The sequence below is a fragment of the Scleropages formosus genome, chromosome 21 (assembly GCF_900964775.1).
Source record: "Scleropages formosus chromosome 21, fSclFor1.1, whole genome shotgun sequence".
NCBI classification, from domain to species: domain Eukaryota; kingdom Metazoa; phylum Chordata; class Actinopteri; order Osteoglossiformes; family Osteoglossidae; genus Scleropages; species Scleropages formosus.
Genome location: NC_041826.1, coordinates 3,278,207 through 3,300,930, shown reverse-complemented (window position 1 = coordinate 3,300,930; position 22,724 = coordinate 3,278,207). Strand labels below are relative to the sequence as shown.

The window sequence follows — 22,724 nt, the reverse complement described above, 5'->3', positions numbered from 1 at the left end:
ACCAAGGAGCAATGTTACTAGTTGGGAGGGACTAATGGTGTTCTGCGCCCTAATTGACTGTGTGATAAAGAGGAGCGGGGTTCACTCAGACTTCCTGTGATTTATCCCACAGCTCTAAGAAAGTTTAACTCACAAGGCACTCGACTAATACAAGCAATAAATCAGCACAGCCCTTTTCAAAGCTCCTTTTTCAGCGTTATCGCTCATCATCGGTTCCTTGGAGATAGTGGTTTTCTTTAACACCAGTTTGGAGTCACCCATCTTTTGCCCATGCTTCGACTCTATGGCTGTGCCGCGGCTGATCCTCTCCGAGATGAACGCAGCCCTTGTCACTTTCTCTTCTGACAGAATGAATTATGTGAGATCTCCTGGAACATGGCTGAAACCAGAGCATTTGCAGCGATCTACTGTCAAATTATCGCTCAGAGCGGAGCAGCAACCACTTTCACCGTTACTCTGCATTTACTTTTCTCTGTGATATTATATTCAACGTTTTCACAAGCAGTGCTCCTTCCAAAGGAAAGCAAATCTTCACCTACACCAAACTGTCTACCCAAAAGTTCTGAATTCTGAATGTGTCAGAATGCACTTCAGAAAAGAAAAAATGTGATATCATATCATTCCTTCACTAAAAGAGGAAATCAATTTGCCATACATCTGGTTAAAGCACTTCTTTCTTACTGAAAAATGCTACCATAATAACATGTAGAATAGATGGATATATTCACTTATAAATAAGTCTATGAAAGATGTTTATACAATGGTGAGACTATTTTGAAGCACATAAAATATTCATTGCATTTCTCAACCCCCCCCCCCCCCCCCCCCCGGCCAACAGCTTCATGTCTTACCGTATCCCAAAATGCATTTACATAAGCCCCTACAAGTTACACAGGTCGCATATTTATCACTATATAGCAATCTCTTTCACCTAATGTATATTAATGGAAGTGTATACTGGATCCAGATAACTGTGTGTAATGATATTCAACTTATTCTTGGTAGAGAATCAGTCACACTGATTAAAAGCAGCACGATGTCTCACTCTATACTATGCCTTAAGCGACTTCTAACTATTAGAGCTCCGACTGGGACCCAGTTGCACAAAGTGCAATAATATTTTTTTTTTCAAATCTCCTAGCTTCCATATTTGTGAGTGCTGTTAACTAGAACACACCCACATTCAACAGGTCATCACCATTCCCTACATCAAGACATTAGGGTGAAAAAGGTGAGGGTCTATGTTTCAAGTAATAGCTTCCTGCAGGAAATAACATTTTTGTCATGTAATGTCTGGGCCCAGGACAAAGAGTGAAATTCTCATGAGGACCAAGAGGCCAGAGGACCATTATAGGTCAGAAGTGCCAAAATGATCACAACCTAACCATCTTGTGATTCTTTTATGAGTCCAAACAGTATGTGGTCGACATGGTCATAAAGGTCAAAATGGTACCCACTGGATCAATGCCCATTGTGGAGCAATAAGCAGGAATCAAAATGTAAATTGAGTTACTGGATAAATAAATTCACAGAAGGTATAAATAAAAATAAGTTATTTTTCTGTAATGCCATGTCAGCTCTGTAACATTCGAATATACCCTTAATTCCTTTCAAATAGATGCAGCTGTCAAAGAAACAACCAAACTTTCTACATTCCAATACTGATTAGGTGCTAAATGTCTGAGTAAATTGATACTGTGGAAGACTGCCAGAAGGGGCAATACCTTATCAGTCCCTAAATGTCACCATAAAACAATGCATATGCAATCATTTTATATGACAGAGACAGACTGCTAAATTAAATTCTTTTTTTCAACAAGAGACTGTGAGTGATGCCGTTCTTCTATGTACCTTTCTTCAGCTCTGTTCCTTTTCCAGAGATGTAAGATCTGCATAATATAGCCTCGACAGCATTTGAGACTAGTTTAGTAGAAATCCAGAAGCTGTGCCATTAGGCAAGAGATAAGTTTCCTTTAGCGGGTTGGAGTCCCGTAGATGTTGTATCCTAAGCACGTGCTGTGTTTATCAACAAAGCTCCAATTTATTGAAGTCCAGATTTTCCCCTAGGACATTCGTAGAATGTGCCCCTCCCTGGGTGTGGTGGCGCAGTGGGTTGGACCAGGTCCTGTTTTCTGGTGGTCTGGGGTTCGAGTCCTGCTTGGAGTGCCTTGCGGCAGACTGGCGTCCTGTCCTGGGTGTCTCCCCTCCCCTTCCGGCCTTACGCCCTGTGCTGCCGGGTAGGCTGTGACCCCGTATGGGACAAGCAGTTCAGAAAGTGTGTGTGTGTGTGTCCCTCCCTTGTAAGAACCTAATCTTAATATGTAGTCTGGGGTGAGACAATCTCCTGTTTGAACTACTGCATTTTTCTTGCAACTCAACTATCCATCTGGACCTGTATCCACTCTGTTTCAGCTCACCCAGAACCAGATATTTAAAATTTCATCACCCTCTGAACACCAGCTAGACAACAGCTTCTTCTTTGGCTTTTCACAGACTTCCAAGCTGCCTTTCCACAACTAGTAATTTCTCCATTTTTGCCTCCTGATGGTGGAATGAGCACCCAGCAGCTGTCAAAAGTGCTGAATCCCTTATTGTCAGGCTACAGAGTTGCCTCTTTACAATGAGCCTTAATCCCCAGAACTCAACAGCAGATAGTATTGGAACTGCACTCACTGTGTTCAACCTCCTTTTGCTCATTCAGACCTTACACCCCCTTATCATGCAGCAATGACACCGTGTGCCTACTGACACAATAATTAGCTTATGTTATTATCAAGGGTAGTACCAGTGTTGTTTTCCTTTCTGTATATTGTCAGCATCAATTGTATTTTTTTTTTTTTTTTCAGAGTACAACAACCATGGAAACTCTGGATAAGGACATCAGCTAAATAAATAAAAATGTATTTACATTTCTGAAGACATGTATTTAAATGTTAATTCATAAAATCACAACTTTGGGGATTGTACTGAATCAATTACATTTTTTTCCCAAACACTGCATTTATAAACACACTATTCTCATTACTTTCGTATTATATTTACAAGTTGCATTGCTTTACTCAAGGATTACACATATCCAGTAAGCTGGATTTGTCTGTGTGCATTTGCATGAGAGGCTGAATATTGGTATGCCCTTCAGGCCTTATTGATTGCCAACTAATGAACACTCATATTTTGTCTTGTTTCATTACAAGACTCCCAGCAAAACTGATCCCAATATTACACTCACGTTAATATCATAATCTTTACCTAATTTGATTGAGAATGAACTGATGCATTCCTTAACATTTCAATATGACACGTAGCGTTCCATGAAACTTGCACAGAAATCTAAATACTTTGAGGGTGGCAGCTTCGTTTGTGTGTGACCAGGACTTATTAATTTTGCTGGAAAAGTTGGCGAAAATAAGTGTAGAAGATAACATTTAGCAAGTGTAGGCACCTGCTACCTTTTGCCTAAAAGATTAACTTGCATGGAGGGACAAACATGTGTGAGCTAAGTGACTGTGAATAAAAAGCAAATCTTGTAACAGAGTGTTTGCCTTAACATGGGGATATAAAAAACACAAATTAAAAAAATATTCTTAGGGTAGTAAAGAAAAAAACAAATCAGGAAGCCCAAGAAAAGTGCTCTTCAGACTTAGTGTGTCTTTATTTATCAACATGAATCAAGTATACACACACTATCTGAAACCGCTTGTTCAAGCCGGGTAGTGGTGAGCCGGAGTCTAACCTGGCAACACAGGCCGCAAGGAGGGAAGGGGACACACCCAGGATGGAAGGCCAGTCCGTCGCAAGGCACCCCAAGCAGAACTCGAACCCCAGACCTGCCAGAGAGCAGGACCTGGCCAAACCCACTGTGCCACCATGCCCCCCATGAATCAAGTAATACTGCTTTTAATTGTTTTAAAACCTCATCCCATGTAGATATGCTGAAAAAACAGCACAAAACCCCTTTACATAGGAACATCTTACCAGTTTTGGCTTTGCAGGACCTTCTGTCAGACTCCAGGATGTAACCTTCAGTACAACCGCACCTGTATGACCCGAAGGTGTTCATACAGGTCTGGCTACACATTCCATACACGGCGCATTCATCATAATCTACAGAGAAAGGGAAAGCAATTTGTTCCAAAAGGAAATTTATTCAAACATGACCTAAATACAGACACCAGCTCAACATGGCCCTATCCTGGCACTCTAGTATTAGTTACATTTTTATAGGTTCAATCTGATTTACTAAGGACTCCCTATAAATTATTAAAAAATTTTCATAATTTATTGTTCTGTGAGACATTTGTGTAGACTTATTTGCCGACTATTATTATTGTGACTCGTATTTATAACAGAGTGAAAAAAACAGTAATTGTTGCAGGAAAAAAAATTAAGTAAAAATCTGAATGGAGTCAAAACAAGGAACCTGAAAAGTGACTTTTGTCACTGAAGAGGAAAATGAAAAGTATCCTTTATTGTCAGACTAATTCAATAGTGGATGTGAATAGACAAGGGCGTCTAGATAGATGGCTATCAATTTCATGCTTCTTGGTCATTAATAAAGAAAGTTTCCAAAGGATGAGTATGATATATCTCATGAGTGTGTGTGGGCCACCCGTAGGTGAACTCACCTCTGCAGCCCCGCCCATCCACCTCCACCTGGAAGCCGTCGGCGCAGAAGCAGAATGTTCCATTCCTGGCCATGACACAGCCGTACCGACACCGCAGCTCATGGCACTTTGGCAGCAGCTCTGAATCAGAGGGAGGGGGGGATGTGGGCAGATTGTGCAGAAATTGGGGAGGTTGAGGGTGGGAAAAAAGAGTGCGTAAATTGCTTTCATTTGTCTTCACTCAAAGCCCATTTCCCCATCTGAATTTGGATTCAGCCACCGATGCCGATGGCTACAAGTTGAAGGCACCTTCTGACAGGTGTGCTGTGGAAGAATCTAAGTTCTTACGTTCGGGCAAGATGAAGAAAGAAAAAAAAAAAAACTCTGACATCGATCAAAGGGAAAACAAGTTCTTGTGAAATAGGAATGAAATGATAACCACAGTAAAAGGAAGTTTTGTGACTTGTCAAAGCTGTCTGAGCGCACATGATGTGAGGAACCACAGTAAATGATTAATATGGAGAAATGCTCAAAGTCAAACATAAATACTTTACTTTGTTAATCCCTTCCATTGCTGAGGCATTCATTATTTGTATTAAGAATGCTCTAAACTCACCATTCACTTTAAACATTAATGTCATTGCCTTTCATCTACAGATTTAATTATATTAATAAATAAACTTAAAATCAATGGATGCACAAATCCACATATTTGGGTTAGGGTTAGCTAACCCTAAGCTAATACATAATTAAATTTAACCTATAATTAAATAGATAAACCTATAATTAAATACCTAAAATGAAGATATGAATAAACACTTACTTTAACACCTTTTAATGTCAGTGTTTTCACAGGTGAGCCAGAATGTCTGATGATACCCCAACCTGTCAGCCTGATGGGGAACATTTTACATAGTTTCTCTTATGGAAACCAAGTATTAATGCGCAACATACGTCCTTTGATATATTGGCTAAAATTCCACATAGATACCAGGTGGCACTCAATAGAAAAGCAGTAAAGAGACATTTAAAGGACATTGTGTTGTGTCATTCATTTCAGCAGTAGTAACTGCCGATAATCATGCACATCCTTCAGAAAATCAGAAGACTGCCTGCAGTTTGCAATGCTTGAGCTGCCAACTGTATCTATTGATTCTGAAATCAACTGAAAAATTGCTATGATTTACTAATGCTTGCACAACATGTGCCACAATCAATTTCAATAAGTTTACTGTTAATACCCTGTTTTCAATTCAACATTTTCTCTACTCTCCCTCCAGGAGATGTTGGCAGGTGACCTTGTTAAATATTACCACATGTCCTAAGTACAAATTCAATAGTTTCACTAAGCTCATTCATTCAGCATGCCTTACAAGACTCAGCTTAATGTTATGTTTAGTGGAAAGCAATAGCCAGAGGGTAGGGATAAAGGAGAATCAGCATGTTCACCAAGGACAGAATATCTCCCAATAATACCACAATTACATTCTAATGCTGAAATAATGTATTCAGCCTCAAAATCAGCACCAAGCCCTTGCATATTAAGGGCATCATAGGCAGGTTAAGTACCTTTCTCAAGAGGGCAGTTATTCAGTGTGCATTTCCTTAGTCACCACATCACCTGGTACCTAACTCTAGCAATAGCACGGTAAACCTCAGGACAATAATGTCTTCCAATGAGATGCACAGTATTCCTTGACAGGAAGGGTAAGACATGTACAATTCAGTTAGCAAAAGTTTAGCTACAGATGTACGTGTCACAGCACAATCAGCACTCTCACTTAATTCCTTCATAATGCCAGAAGCTCATTTTAATCCCTGCCATTCTCCAACAAACTAATCATTAATATCCCCCAAATGTCACCCATGTGCCTTCCACTGCAGTGTGCCCTGAAAGATTGCAGGTCTTCTGACTTTTTTTTTTGCCTTCTTCTCGCACTACATCTGTCAAATCCAGTGTTTCACATTATCCCACCTTTCAGAATTTGCTATAATTAGCTAGTTTTGTAAAGTATTTTCAAAAATATATTTACTGTAAACAACTCCTGTTTTAGCAAACACTTTATCACCGTTTGTCCTTGTAAACTATTCCAAGGTAGCAAAATGTGATGAGGGTTACAAGGACCAGCAAAAATATGCCACCTCTTATTGTGTATTGAAGGGTGATTTTTAAAAGTTGTCTTACTCCAGATATAAGTTCACACTGCCAAAGAGGCTGCTCTGACATGCCTAACCTTGTGCACATTTCAAGAAGGATTTTGCACCAGGATTTGTGCTGAGACAAAGACAATGAATCTGGTACCAGTCAAAATAACAGGCCGTGTGGAGAGCTACAGTGATGAGCCTTAGTGTTCTTGTACTGTTTCTGCCGATCGTAAGGGAGAAAGGAGTTGAGAACAGAGTGCCAAATCCAGGGCCTCCAAATTCAGTGCTGGGGAGCGCAGAGATGAGTGATGAACTCTATTTCCTCTTTGTGCTGCAGACATCAGTGATCACTTTCCTGAGAACGGAGTACTCCAGTCCCAAAGTCCTGCACAAGTGAGTGGAGTGTAGAGGTTGATCTGAAAAGTGCTTCCACTACTACTACTACTACTACTACAAAAAAAAAAGAAAACATTCTGATGTTCAGTCAGCTGTAGTATTATGTCCTATTAAAATCAGAAAGAGTAATTAAAAATTAAAAAAAATATATATATGGGAACTTCTGTGATAATTTATCTGCTCAAGTCTGATTTCTGTAACCCCTTCTAATGTCACTGTCAATTTATATTCGCTCTCAGGTTTAGCAATGAGTGTTGCCAGCTAAACAGATTAAAGAATGTTTCCAACAGTAATTAAACTAGAGATGATATTATTTTCTTCCTCTGCAGTATCGCATTCTGTGCCAGGGTACCTTACAATGGTTATCAGTCTCAAGATAAACAGCAATGCTTGTTAAACAACAAAAAGTTATTAAAAAAGACATTCCCTCTCTTTGAACCCATTCTCAGTCAGCACATAACTTCAATTTGATTTATGCATATTTGATATGTAACTCATGTGGTCATCTGAAAGGTATACTTATTTCAGGAACCCAATTCAATTTCCCCAATTTTCCGAAAAAGTCATCCATGCTTTTACTCCATACTTGTTTATTTATTTATTTTAACTGACTGCATTATTTAATATTATTGAGAGTCACTTTATATGCAGGCTTTTCTGTTTTAACTCTGCTAACAAGGGTAACCTGTACTTTAAATTGTGCAAAGCACTACTTTGGCTGCTAGACTACCTCATATATTCAGAGATAAGTTCATCTTCACTTTTACAGGTCACCTGCATAAGCAGTCTCACAGTAGAATAACCAAAAAGTTGACATGTAAAAAACCTTATTTTATTAACTAACAGTACATTATTGTAAGCTTTATATTATTATCATTGTCATCATCTCTCATAATAATAAAAAACAATGCTAAGTTATTTCCCTCTTCCATGACACACAGTATATTGATAGTCACATCAAATTTTTCAGTGTTACCCTAGATATAAGACTTAGTGTATTGAAATGTCACAGACTCTAAAGATATATACTGTTCGTTAAAGGTCAAGCAAAAAAAGAAAGACAAAAGGATAAAATGTGAGCCTTATTTTATGTATGCATGCATTTCGCAGATGAGGCGTATTTTCAGCTACAGACTCCATTTTCAAATGGTACCTGTCTGCACTGATTTTGCTGGATAACCAGTTAGTTTTCTTTTTCTTTTTATTCCATTCCCACTGTATAACATGCAGAACTAATATCATCATAGTTCACAGTTTGGAAATAGTTGCCAGAGAAACTGGCTGAAATTTAAAAAAAAAAAAAAGGCAAAACTTCATTTCAGATGGATGACATTTAATAGTGTCACTTCAAACAAAGACAAACCTAAAGCAAGTCATTCATGAGGTTTTTTTTTTTTTTTTGCATTCCTCGGCACTGAAAATTACACCCTTTATACTTAAGTATCACCAAAACCCATTAAAATAACAAAATTACTTCAGTAGGTGACATTAGTTGTAATAACACAGCATAACATTGCACTTTTCTTTCAATAAGTACACCTGTACCTCAGCTTGTAAACTCAGTTAGGATCAGTTCCTAAGATGGAAATGTTCATAAGTCCACTAGCTATATTTACATTACATTTCCATTTATTCATTTAGCAGACACTTTTCTCCAAGGCAACGTACATCTCGGCAAAAATACAATTTGTGCATAACATTAGGAGAAAGAGAGACATAGTTGCAGACATATGATTCTTAAGTAAACCTAGTTTGTTTCTTTTCACAAACAATACAAAAGAAATCAATGAAAACAATTCTAATGAACTGATGCTCGTGGAACAAGTGAACATGTTGATGCTGTGGGTTCACTCCGTACTTTGTAAGTGTGAAGTCGAATATGTTGTGTGGGTCTCCGCCAGCCATGTGAAGATAATAGTTTAGAGGTCAACTGGGGAACCTAAATAGCTCATAGTGTGTGAGTTGTGTATGTGTGTGTGTTGTATTGCTTTTATGTATAGATGTATTATGTATGGACTGCAGTGTAACTGATGTCACTTTAGATTAAGATTTCATAAAAATAGTAGTTAATCATCATTGTAAGTCGCTTTGGACAAAATTGTCTGCTAAATGTCTCATGCCGTGCATCTGTCAGGAGCCATGAAAGATCCAAATTTTGTACTCATAAACATGAACAAATGTAAAACAAAGTAGGCGTATTAAATGAAACTGTCAATTTCATGTGTCAAAACTCGAATGGCTAGATCTGTGGGTATGCCTGCCTTACTATTACCAATATTTCATGCTCCATGAAAAAGTGTACTGCTGTCTAAAAACTGCAAATTGCAGGGGAACTTGAACAGGACATATGTGACATTAAACAAAGTAATGTGACAATGCATCTTTACAGAATACAAACACACACACACACATTTTCAGAACCACATGTCCCATACAGGGTCGGAGGGAACCGGAGCCTACCCAGCAACTCAGGGCAGAAGGGACACACCCAGGAGAGGACACCAGTCTGCCACAAGGCACCCCTAGCAGGACTCAAACCCCAGACCCACTGGAGAGCAGGACCTCGTCCAACCCACTGCGCCACCACATACAAACAACTAAATGAAAAAAAAAAACATTTATAGCTACACAAAGATGGCAAATGCATTTCCTTGAACTCTCTTTCTGAAAATCTAAGCAAATATAACAAAAAAAAAAAAGTGCTTTTTTCAAAAACTTTTAAATTGAACCTTAATTTATTAATGTCTTCAGGTGCTACCAAGAATTAGGAACAGTACACTGTAAAACCTGTGTTCTTTTTGCACATTTGTAAAATGGTAAAAAGGGATGTTACAGGACTGTCTGTTAACGGTGGAACTGTATGTCTTTTTAATACATTTATATTAACACGCAAGCATCCATATAGCCCTCATGCCCAGGTGAGAATGAGACCTCACTGGGTCAGCACATGAACATACTGTGCATGGCTTTGAAGAAAAAGGGCTGTGAAGGATGGTGGCTCAACTGCACAAGTGCACAGGGGGCTGAACACAAACCGATTTAACACCGTGTCTGCTCTCAGAGCAGGAACTCGTGGGCTGCTGTACCACTGTTGCTTTTATTCAAAGACACAGCAAGTGGTTCACTTCTCTGTGAGAATGAATGTTTCTTTTGGTCTTTTTAGTCATTTTTTCTTTTTTTTTTCTGCTCAGCTACATCCTTTCCTAAAGTAGGTGCCTCGCTTCCCCTGTGCTCTAATTTTGTGGTGCCAACCCACTATGCATGAATGAAATGATGGAGTACCATAGTACTAGGCATTGCACAAATTTCATAGATGGCAATTTAATTACATAAAATTATTTATTACTCCAGAATTACACGTGTACGTGTTAAGGATTACCAGTGTATCGGATATCTCAGTAAAATTAATAATAACCCTATGTCCACAGAGCTCACATATGGCAAAATACACTCTAATGGGAATTAGAATCAGAATCAGAATCCTATTTATTTGGACAAGTATGCACACACATAAAAGGAATTTTGCTTCGGTTCCCAATGGCTCATATTGTACATTAGACAAAAACATACATAAACATATATACATACAGTGATCATTTTGAGGGGGAATAAATAAAGGGGAATGGAAAAAATATTGCACAGAAAATTTAAACACTAACAGTCAGCTGTTCATGGACATAACCGCGTGGGGAAAGAAACTTTTTGTACCTTGTTGTTTTGGTGCACAGTGATCTGTAGTGCCTACCGGATGGAAGAAGTTCAAAAAAGCTGTGGCCCGGGTGAAAGGAGTCTGTCTAAATTTAAATTAATAGAAAGCATGTTTATGTCATCCTTACAGGTGCAAGGAGGGTGTGGGGCAGGGGCAGTGATGAATTTATGCCTTTGGCAGACAATTTAAAATTCCATTTGATCAACTTGGATGCCCCACTGGTGGCAGAAGAAACGTGGCATCTGAGGGCCTACCTACTGTTCATCCCCCCTTGTGTTGAGATGGATGGGGCTGCAGCAGAAATGTGATTCCTCATATTAAAGCGGCCACGGGAGAAGTTAATCATCTCCACGGCACTTGAGGCGTCGCTGTATGTTGCCATGATTATTTGAGGAGGACAGCTGGAATTCCAACAGAAACACACTGGCAATGTTCTTCTCAAGGACAGACAGCAGAAAAGTATTGCGCAATCACTTACATAGAATTTCACGCAATATCGCAAAACCAATGAAAAGCATGTGTTCTTGTATGAGGGACTTCACATTAAAGAGAAAAAAGAAACAAATCTGAGGACTGCACTTTTCAAGGAGTGCAACAACCCAAAACACTATCGCAATAAATTAATGTGCGAGATGACACAAAGAGGATTGTCCTCAGTTGGCACAAGCTCAGATTGTCCTCTTAAACATGGTCCTTTAAGAGGCACAGTCTATTAAAGTTTAATTGAGATATTTAAGGTAGATAACCTGCTCAGAGCTGAAAAACCAGCAAGCCATAACTCATGATGCTCAGTTTGACAAGTGGCATTTCCAATTACAGGTTGTTGATAGCAGAGTGTTGCTCTGTGGCTCAATAACCAAGATATCACTGCCGTCTGCAACAGCATGTACTGTCCAGCTGAATGATTACTGACACTGTACACTCAATGTATATCTTCTTTTTCTCCTCATTATGATAGGTATTTGTTTCTTGCCTACTGTAGAATTATGAGAACTCTGCAAATCATTTAAGGAATGGATAGGAATTTAAGGAATGGCTAGCAGGACTCAGTTATGTTTTCAGTGTACCATATATTTTAATTATGCCTGTTGAAGAAATTTTCTTTCTCCCCCCAGAACTGATCAGCCAGAGATCTGTACAAAACACTCAGATCTCTCCCCGATCAGTCTGCATTGTCTCCTTTTATTTGCAAACTCATATAAAGGTCATCACAAGATGTGGCAATACTTCTGAAACTTCCCTTGTGTCCGACGCAAAAGTGATCTACCTCGAGCAATTTGTCCTGTAAGGACACACTAAAGTATCCTTGCATTTCGTTTCCCTACCAACATTTCCCATTACTTTAAACAGTCACACAGAGCATGAAGTGAAGAAAGAACATACATTTTCTAAACGTATTAACGAGAACATATTAATCACTTGAACATATTAACTACATGAACATATTTTCACATCACACTCGAACAAACAATTTTTCACATCACACACCCAACAATCATTAGTATATATTTTTTGAAATGAGACCATATTTATTACGTTCCTATGTTTTAAATTTGATGAAATAAGTAACTGTGATATAACAACTGCAAATATTTACATTTATTCATTTAGCTTATGCTTTGCTCCAAAGCAACTTACAATGTTAAGGTAACAGTACTACAAGCTTGCAATTATTATTTACCCATTCATACAGGTGGGAAATTTTTACTGAAGCAGTTTAGGGTAAGTACCTTGCTCAAAGGTACTATAGTCAGTGACAGGTCTGGATAAACAGTTTCTGAAAGTGGATGGATGGAGATATACAATAGCACACTATGCTGAAGATTCAGATGTGGCAAAGAAGGACTACGACCTGCATCCATGATGAATGTTTGTTGGGACACTGGCACACGCAGCAAACTGTACTGGGACAAACTAAAGGAAATAATGCTCTAGGTCCAAGGACCCCGTTTCCTCTTTACCTGTTCTCCTCAAGGACTTGTGCCTCTAGCCAGGCCTTTTTAACCTTTTTCAAGCTTTTCTTAACCTTCTCACAGTTTCCAACAGGCACTCACCCCTTTATAATCCCTATCAGCCCCCACAGCGGTACTATTTTATTTTATCTGCTCCCACAATTCACAATTACTTACAATAAACATCTGTTCCTGCTTGAATGTAACACTCCTAAGTAATGCAATTCACTACTATATACTGTACATATACTGTATATAGTACATACATATATATACTGTATATACATACATACCACACCACAGATGCACAAAATGTGAACACATCACATAAAATACCATGACATTTCCATTTCACATTTAAATGGAACACAACTTGAAGGTTAATAACAGGTATGGCCCTTCTTCTGCTATGGGTAGCCAAAATCATATTCCAATAACTCCTTCAGAGGCTGAAGACAAAGTGGCTCATCTGTGTGTTATCTGTCTATATGATCTGACACAGATGGTGCTGACATGATATTGAGTATTACAAATTAGCCCACCCCTGTAACAACCCCATTACCCATAAGCACAGGAGTGATCAGTATACAACTATGGCAACCACATCGGCCATAAGCCAAGAACAGCGCTCTGGATCCAACATTGTCACCTACATCATGTACCTATACTTAATATTCATGCAGAGTATCCAAGATTTTTACTTGCCATGCAAACCAAGGTCGGGAGTATTTGTTTTAAATACAATATAGTAAGCCTTGAGGTCCAAGGACATGGTACAAAACATTCCCATGACAGGAAACAACCAGCATATGCAAGCAGAGATCTGCATAAATGTATTATTAAATATAAGTTTATTTTAATGTAACTGGATAGTGTGGTCAGAGACCCTAAGAATTTTTTTTGTCATTTTCAAAGTAGCGCCTCCTAGTTTCCAGGGTGGGAGACAGCTGTGTGAATTGGCTGACAGACTAGTGTCTCAGTCCCAGTCAGCTCTTTCAGTCTGACAGCTTCACCCACGACTGACGACACAGCAAGGAGAAGAACAAAGGAGTGTAATTCCCAACTTGGGAAACGAAACAAATTCCGCTGAGTAGCTTCTTACAGCCGATGCAGTTAGAACATTTCAAACTGTTCCTTTTCAATATACATCCACACAGATGTTGACAAAAATGACAGCTTTTTTTCGCTTTAATGCCACATCTAAAGAACAGATAAAGCCAGACTTTGAACCTAAATTTAAAACCTTGTTTGTTTATTTATTTATTTTAATGTTGTTACACTTTACAGAGTAGTATCCACAATCATTCCAAAAGAGTATCTGAAGCGTAATTTAGACATGTAAGCATCGTTATCCTGTGCTCAAAAAATATTAAATATGTTTACATGTATTTTCAAGAAAAATTTCCACAGCTCAATATTAAAATCCAAGAGCTGCTCAGTATCATCATCATCCCGTGGCAGAATGGTGCAGTGTGTAGAGCTATCACTTCACAGCACCTCAGTTGTTTGGGCATAGCTTTGTATCTGGTTTCAAGTCTGCATGGATTTCCTCTGGATGCTCTGGTTACCTCCCACAGTTCAAAGACATGAAGTTTAGGTGAAATGGCCACTGTAAAATTACTCTTAGCATGTGAATGGGTTAGTGTCTGTTTGTGTGGCTATTCTATGATGGCCTGGCATCCTGTCCAGGGTGTTACCCCCTGGTTTCACAACCAGTGATTCCAGGATAGGCTCCAGATTGCCAAAACCCTGGCCATAACAAGTAGTTATGGTGGTAAAGTTATTAGTATAATAATAATAATAATAATAATAATAATAATAATAATAATAATACAAGTGAAAATGCTTCCTTGTAATTTTTGTTGCTTAATACTTTGCTACTGCTTAATTCAGAAAACATGAACAAACATGGAAATAGAACCCCATAGTAATGGGTGAGGGAAATGTAACATTCACAAGAGTTGGTCTTCCCATTTTTGACATACATCTTTATAAAGAAGAAGAAAGAAAGAAAAAAACAGAACAAGGAAATGACAATTGAAGTCAGTGAATGTAGTCAGCAATTTCTGTGTTATTACTCCTTGTCCAATTTCCTCCAGAAAGTGCTGTGCTAATAAGCGATGCGAGTGCTTCTGGACATTTCCATTCTGTGCTGCTGAGCTCGCATTAGACAAGAGAACCGAGGCTGCCAAGAAATCCATGCACTAAAATATTTCCTTTTTAGGTCCAACCGCTTTTCAAATAGCTGGGCTATGTCACCTGTCAAACAACGCAGCCGAAAAAGATGCTGTGTTGTTAGAAAAGATTTATGGATTCATCTCAGCTTCATCTTTCATAACACATCCATCCTGTTAGCTCACTGATACTTTAAGACAGATGGCACAAGCATGTGTATTTGCTGTTTTGGGCATTGCTTGAATCCAGGATGGCAAGCAATAATAGACAACTCATTTAAGCCTCAGAGGATTTTATTATCTGTCTTATTTGAAATTGCAAAATATCCTATCTAATTATTGTATTCCACAAGTGTGAACATAAAACTGTGTACAAATGAATCTACAATCTGCAACTTTTCTATGCAACTGAGAAAAGAACTTGATTGGACACAACAGGTAGGAAACACACCACACACCAGATATAAATAATTGATTTTTTATTTATTTATTTTTTTACCTTATCTCCAGGAAGTTAAATGTGCCCATCTGCTCACCTGAAAATGATGCAACTGTTGGACATCGTTTGGTAAATGAATCCAGACAAGCAGCTGACAAGGTGTTCCCGGCCCAGTTGTGCATCTCGAGGCTACTAATCCCATGTGCACCACCAGAGGTAAAAACGACAGTCTTGTTCCATGACACATTTCAAAGTAACACATAATAATTCTGACCATAACTATGTCTTCATGACAAAGCCAGTTTTTCAGGTGACCCACTAACAAAAGCTACTGGGTTTGAGATTTGAGATTATGTTCTGCTTTTTTTATTTTTTCTTTGTTAATTACCTACACATTTTATAATTAGCAAGAGTATCGATATCCATTCTACAATTTAAAAAATATACTTTATTATACTTTTATATTAAATATACTTTATTTCTGGTAGCATTATTAATTAACTATTTATTATCATTATCATTACTATCATTGTTATTAATAACATCTACTATTTATTGTTGGACAAGCGGTTTCAGGCAATGTATGTATGTGTGTGTACTATTTATGGAAGCATGTTGTTTTAGGTGCATTTCACACACTGTGTGTTCCTCCCTGATATTTGAATGTATGAAAATAGTTTCCACTGACACCTAAAATATTAATTGCACAGTAACAGACACGTTTCCTATATGGAATGCTTTACTTTTCCTTTAAAAAAAGAAAAAAAAATGTGAATTGCTGTTATTTTTTTTCTCTGGCATGCTAAGCCAACAAAGTTTAAGACACGTACATCAAATGGAGGGGGTAAATAAGCATCACAGCCACACATGACATAAAGAACAACTTTTTAGACCTCCTAAAAACTCTACAATGCTGTATATGGGACATTCATTCATTTACACACAGACACATGCACTCATTTACACATGACTGTATGTGTCTTTGTTATACACCTATCTTGGTTAATTTCCCTTTATGAAACTCAATTTTTCAGATCTGATAATGATTTTTATTTTTTAAGCAGTTCACTCAGTGAGTTTTCACGCTGTGTAGCCAAATAGATATTTGCCAAGGACAACGGGGGTAAAGAAGAGAAGCTTTCAGTTATGTGAAAACTATTCTTCAGCATCTGTGAAAGACAGTGATGCCAATTCAAGTGACAGTGATGTGTTTAGGCCTAAAATGAAGCGTAACCTGTGGTGCTGTCAAATGATTCTGACACTGGGGGCAAAAAAAAAACACAATGGTGACAGTTTGATACCTCCAGATACCATTCATATTTGAAAAAAGTATACAATGACCTTGAATGAATGAAATGTTCTTTGACCATAGCTCTGGTGTCTGGTTAAGATGAATCAGAAATATTTTGGAAGACAAAGCACCCAGAAAACAAAATGTGGAAAGACAAAATGTTAAAGTATACATGAATTAGGAAATGATCAAAAACAAATCAAAGGATTAAATATGAGTGAAGGAGCTGCTAAAGCAATGAATCGCAGGACCAGCTGGAAATAGTCTTTTTCTGATAACTTCCTCGTGTATACTGTTCCCAGTCCAAATACACATTATTTAAAAAATGAAATACAGGGTTAAAAGAGATTTTATCCCAATTTCTAAGAGTGGGACTCATACGCAGGTATGTCAGTAGCAGACTATGTAGTGGGCCCATTATAATTAGTTGTAACAGAAGTTCACTGATGTAGATTATTAGGAAGCTTGCTGGCCCCATGAATCTCTGCAGCAAAGAAAAATTAATGAGGAAACTTTGCACTGAGACCTTACTTCAAATGCGCTGGTGACGATATAAAGGCAACAGTACTTGTGGAAAGGGGAGAGAAAGGAAAAAAGCAAACAGTAATAAATGTATGAGTATATATTTAAGTAATAGCACAGACACTAAGTGACGCCTCTTTCACAATTTATGAAATTAAAACCCATACTGAGATTAAAGGTTTGAAACAGGGTAAATTAATGTGAATTTTTAATATTCTCACCAAACAAGAAATCCATACAGGTCGAATTATCAGTACTTGGGTAGGAAGCAAAATTTATCTGCAGCATTTCTAATTTTTTTCAGCTGTGGTTGTTTTACATTAAATTTCATTGTCTCCATACAAAGGAAATGGTCATGAAAGAATACTTCTGTCATGTTTTTTTCTCCCTGAGGTTCTATTTGTATACAGCTAGCATGGGCAAAAAGAGCTGATGAAGTTTTAAAGGAGGGTGCAAAATTCAAAGCAATTTTTCACAGTACTATATACATACCAAAGAAAATGTGTCATGAGTGAAAGTGAAACCCCATGTATTCCTTTAGAATGTGAACCACTTTGTTTTGTTGTTTTCATGTATTTATTCAGCAGATGCCTTTGTCTAAATCCGCTAAAATATATGCTCTAACTAACCAAGTAAGGTAATAAATCTACTGAGGACACAGAACTCCCCAGAAAAATTAACCAGCAGACACTTAATCAAAATGAAGCTTACAGCAGCGGAATACACAACAACGAAAAAAACCAAGAATGATCCTTAATAATATAAAATCACAGTAACCTAACAGCACAGAAAGGCTATTACACACAAAGAAGTAGCAATGACCAATTATGAACGGTGAACTCAGTAAACAGACAAGAAAAAACAGGACTCGGGCACCAAGCAAAATCCAGGCTAACTCTAAGCCATTGAAGTTCTCGGCAATAATGCCACAGCAGACAAGTGTAAAAGGCAAAGTTTAAAAACAACAGGCACATTGCAAGTACAGATACCTCTCTTCTTATGATGGTTTGACTTACGATTGTTCAAAGTTACGATGATGCGATAGCAATACACATTCGGTAGAAACCGTAGTTAGAATTCCGATCTGTTCTCGCACTTGCGATATGCCGTACAACACTTTCTCCTGATGCTGGGCGATGACAGTGAGCTGCAGCATCCACTCAACCACGCTTGCAATCTCTGTAGCAATCACGCAAGTGAGTTTAAATAACAGCAAGTGTAAACAAGCAGTACTGTGTTGAAAGCGCTTTTTTATTTTGTGTTTTCACATCCCATTATGGGGGTGCGGTGGCACAGTGGGTTGGACTACAGTCCTGCTCTCCAGGGGGTCTGGGGCTCGAGTCCCGCTTGGGGTGCTTTGCGGCGGACTGGCGTCCTGTCCTGGGTGTGTCCCCTCCCCCTCCAGCCTTACGCCCTGTGTTACCGGGTAGGCTCCGCGACCCCATATGGGACAAGCGGTTCTGAAAGTGTGTGTGTGTGTGTGCATGCATCCCATTATGTCTACTTAACGCCTATGTGTGTCTTCTACTTATGTTTGGCCACCTATAGGCTGTGATAAGTCTTTTGAGCATGTTTAAGGTAGGCCAGGCTAGGCTATGATTTTCGGTAGGTGCAATACCCTATTTTTTTTTTTTTTTACTTACGATTTTTCCACTTACGATGGATTTATCTGAATGTAACCTCATCGTTAATGGGGGAGCATCTGTATCTAAAGAGGATTTTCAGTTATTTCTGGAAGTTGTCGAGAGATGCCCCCTTCACCAGCAATTGTCAATATAACACCATTTCTTCCACACTCATACACACCTACAATGCAGTCGTGCTATGACAGACTGAAAGAAATTAAGAGCTCAATTAAAAGGAAGTTGAGGATACAATCTATGGACACTAAGGATGAGAGTCTTTCTGACAGCAAGTTCAAGTTGCCTGTGCACTTATGAGGTAAAGAAAGGATTAAAAAAATATTAACCATTAATTGGATACCTGAGATTGGCTCTGGACCACTGTGACCCTGACCAAGACAAGCGGTTAATGGAAATTGAGGTATGGATTAACTGGATACATAATACAGCAAACTGCACAATCACCTTGTAAAAATATATAAATAAAAACCGAAGGAGGCTACATCAGTGAAAAGAATTGAACATAACATACCATTGACAGTGTAAACAGGATCATCTAACTTAAAGAGATCTATTTTCTTCATCTTAAATGCCAGACATTTTGTTTTAGCACCATTTGAATACATGCAAATTCTAGTACGACCATTTCAATTTCTAAAAATTAAACTTTACAAAGTTTTGGTGGCCTCAGTATTTTTGAAGGGTAGAAAATGAATAGGGTTTGTTAGATACTCACAATAAATTTTCTAGACTATACACTTCACTCCATGACACATTCTGTTTGAACATCCATGCACTGTTTCCACGTGTTACCATACCTATACAATTTCCATGGTACATCTGACCCATTCCAGCTCTTTTCCACTTTCAAATTAAAAGAGGCAGTAAGGCCAAATAAGGTGAAAGTCACCCACTCGTGATGTGTCGTTTAAATGAAACAACCCTTCCAAAGACAAACAGAACCTCTTTTAAAGATGCTAAAATCTGCTTCATAACTCCAGTCACAATACTGTATGCTACAAGGGCTTGCTGCTTATGTGAGGAAAATCATTCCAGTATTATTTATGACTTGCAAGTACATTCCAGCAACTAGGCCATCAGGTAGTATCGAGGCTAAAGACATGGATCTGTGATAAGAAAGTTCCTGGTTAAGTCTCGGGAGGCCTTGTAAAATATTTAGTTGTATAAAAAAGTAAATGTTTCAGACACTCTTGATAAAAGTACAAAACAAAGCAATATAATAACATTGAAACAAAGAATTGAAAACAACAAAAACAATTATAATAAATTATACATTACACAAAATTCAGAAATTACAAATTGTATCTAAAATTTACTGTACATAGTTTTAATATATACTTCATAATTTTGGAAATTATATTACTTATTTTTAACATCAGCCACCATCACCTATGGTTTTTGAAAATGCATCCAGACAGATTTAAAGAAAACCAATGACTAGTGTGTGATTTCTGTACACATGAACAACTTAGAAGATAGTTAAAGTGCTCTTGAACATCCTTTGGGGTCTCTTTTGAAATCCTCAAAGCCAGTAAGATTGTATAGTTTCATTTATTCACGTGGTTGATGCTTTTCTCCAAAGCAACTTATAGTGTTAAGGTTACAATTATTTCTCCATTCACACAACTGGGTAATTTTACTGGAGCAATTTAGGGTAAGTACCTTGCTCAAGGGTACTACAGTCAGAGGTTAGGGCTCAAACTTGGCAGATGTGCATTTAAAGGCAGGAGCTCTAAACACTACGCTACCAGCTGTGCCACAAGATATTGAAGTAGTTCTTGTGTTTTTAGCAATATTTTGACACTGCACCTTCCAAGACCGCAGATTATTACCACAGTAAATGACTGCTAGTTTGTGCATGCTAGTTCAGAGATGTCCTCTTACAGGGAAGCGATTGCAGAATGCTTAAGGTGCAAACTTATGAAGATCTCCAGAGGAATAGGTAGAAAAACTTCTTAAACATTGCTCAGCTAATTATCCATCAAAAAGAGGAGTCTTTCCATGGAATTTATATTTAGTTATTTAACTGATGCTTTTCTCCAAAGGAGCTTATAATGCTGAGCTATTTACCCATTTATACAACTTGATAATTCTACCAGATCAATTTAAGGTAAGTAGCTTGCTCAAGGGTACTATAGCTGGAGGTCAAGCTCAAACTTGTGCCCTTCTAAGCTAAAGGAAGTTGTTTTAACCACTCTGCTACTAGTTACACCATATATGGCAAGCTATATAATTTCATGGCATATTGCTTCTTAACAATCGCCCATAGTAAAGAGAATTGTATTGTGGCCAGTCCTGCTGTTGGAAGGCTGAACTATGAGAATTAAAATAAAACAACATTATAAATGGAGACACTGGTGATTTTGGAGGAAAAATCTAACAGCTGACCAAATAATTTCCCACCCACATTTTGATCATGGTAACTTGTAAATGTGCTACATCAATGTCAAAATAAGTAAAACCAATACTTTTGGTGGACACATCTGATTAATTTCTTTTCATTTTAAATTATTATTCAACACCTATGAAATTTTCATTTTGCCAGGCAACTCCCAGTTCTGACACCTTTAAGCCCAGAATTGCATACTTCTCTGATGTATTAATTGCCCTGATGAGCCACAGAATGCCTGTAAGCATTGCTCTGTGGAGCATACCAAATGGGTTCAGTTCATTCTGTTTTCTCGTGGAAAGCAGTTGACTCTAATTGCTTATATGAACTTTCACTGAGTGTCATTTTGGAATAGCTGTTGAGTCTAAGTATACTTCAGTTTTGGCTTGAATTTTGCTGGAGGGCTCCCACCTGCATGTAGGTGAGGTTATCAAGTCCTCCTCTAGGACATCTTTAATGGGAGACAGGAGGGGTTTAGGTTTTGAAGCAGTACTATGAACAGAATATGCAGGAATCTGGAGATTTCGGGGACTTTATTTTCAATGTACATGTTGCTTATATTTGTATTTATTAATATAGCAGACACTTTTCTCCAAAGCAATGTGAATCTCAATAAACAATACAAAAACACAACAGACAGAGAGATTTAGATGCAGACATGTGAGTTGGGAAGTACAGTCATACAGTTGCATATGTTTAGTGCGGTGTCTCATACCATTGTAATAAACCAGTGTAAATTTCACAAGTAGCTGCACATATTTTTTTTTTTTTTTCTTTTTTACTATAAAAGGTAACATAGTATTTTTAAGCTTCTAAGTGTGTGTGGGGATGGAGAGTCATTCTCTCCCAATTTACCTTCATTTAGTCACTTATGTAAGCAGCCAATTAAAAGGGGACTTGTAACATTTCCAAGACTGATGAAATACAAATTTAAAACAAATTCACACAAACTTTTAAAAAATGTGCATGTGAATATTATTTTAAACAAACAAACAAATGAGGGAATAACCTTTCCCCTTATGATTTTATGATCAGCCCATAATGAATATATAGGGCTTCAAGAACACCCTGGGTTGCAATTAAATATACATAAAACACATAGACCAAATGAACGGAAAAAAAGAATCTATGCCCAAACAAAGGAAACAGTTAGGCGCATTTGACTACAAGTGCTTAAATGCTTAAGTGATTGGCCAGTTTTGTGCGGCAATGTAATACTGTGCTTCAGAAAAACACTGGAATATCGAAGACAAAAGGCTGCAAGAGTGATTCTATGAATCATTCAAACCTCTATTAAATTTTAAATAAGTTTTCCTGTGAAAGGGAAAATCCATTGTAATAGGATTTGATCTTGCCAGATTGTTTCCTCACATTACAGAGAATAATAATCTGACTGTCAGAGGCATGCAGAGACTACACATAAACACACACCAAAGGAGATCAAAGTTAAAGTTGATTAA

General features: G+C 37.9%; 1 protein-coding gene across 5 annotated transcripts in view; it reads right to left on the bottom strand.

Moving 5' to 3' along the window:
• LOC108924287 (low-density lipoprotein receptor-related protein 1B-like) overlaps positions 1-22,724 on the bottom strand; it is a 368,874-nt gene that overhangs the window by 218,047 nt on the left and 128,103 nt on the right. For all 5 annotated transcript variants that reach the window (XM_018735562.2, XM_029247286.1, XM_029247287.1 and 2 more), the window contains 2 exons: positions 4,626-4,745; positions 3,976-4,104 (listed from right to left, as the gene is read on the bottom strand). In XM_018735562.2, the coding sequence (XP_018591078.2) occupies positions 3,976-4,104; positions 4,626-4,745 (249 nt within the window). The remainder of the gene's footprint in view (positions 1-3,975; positions 4,105-4,625; positions 4,746-22,724) is intronic.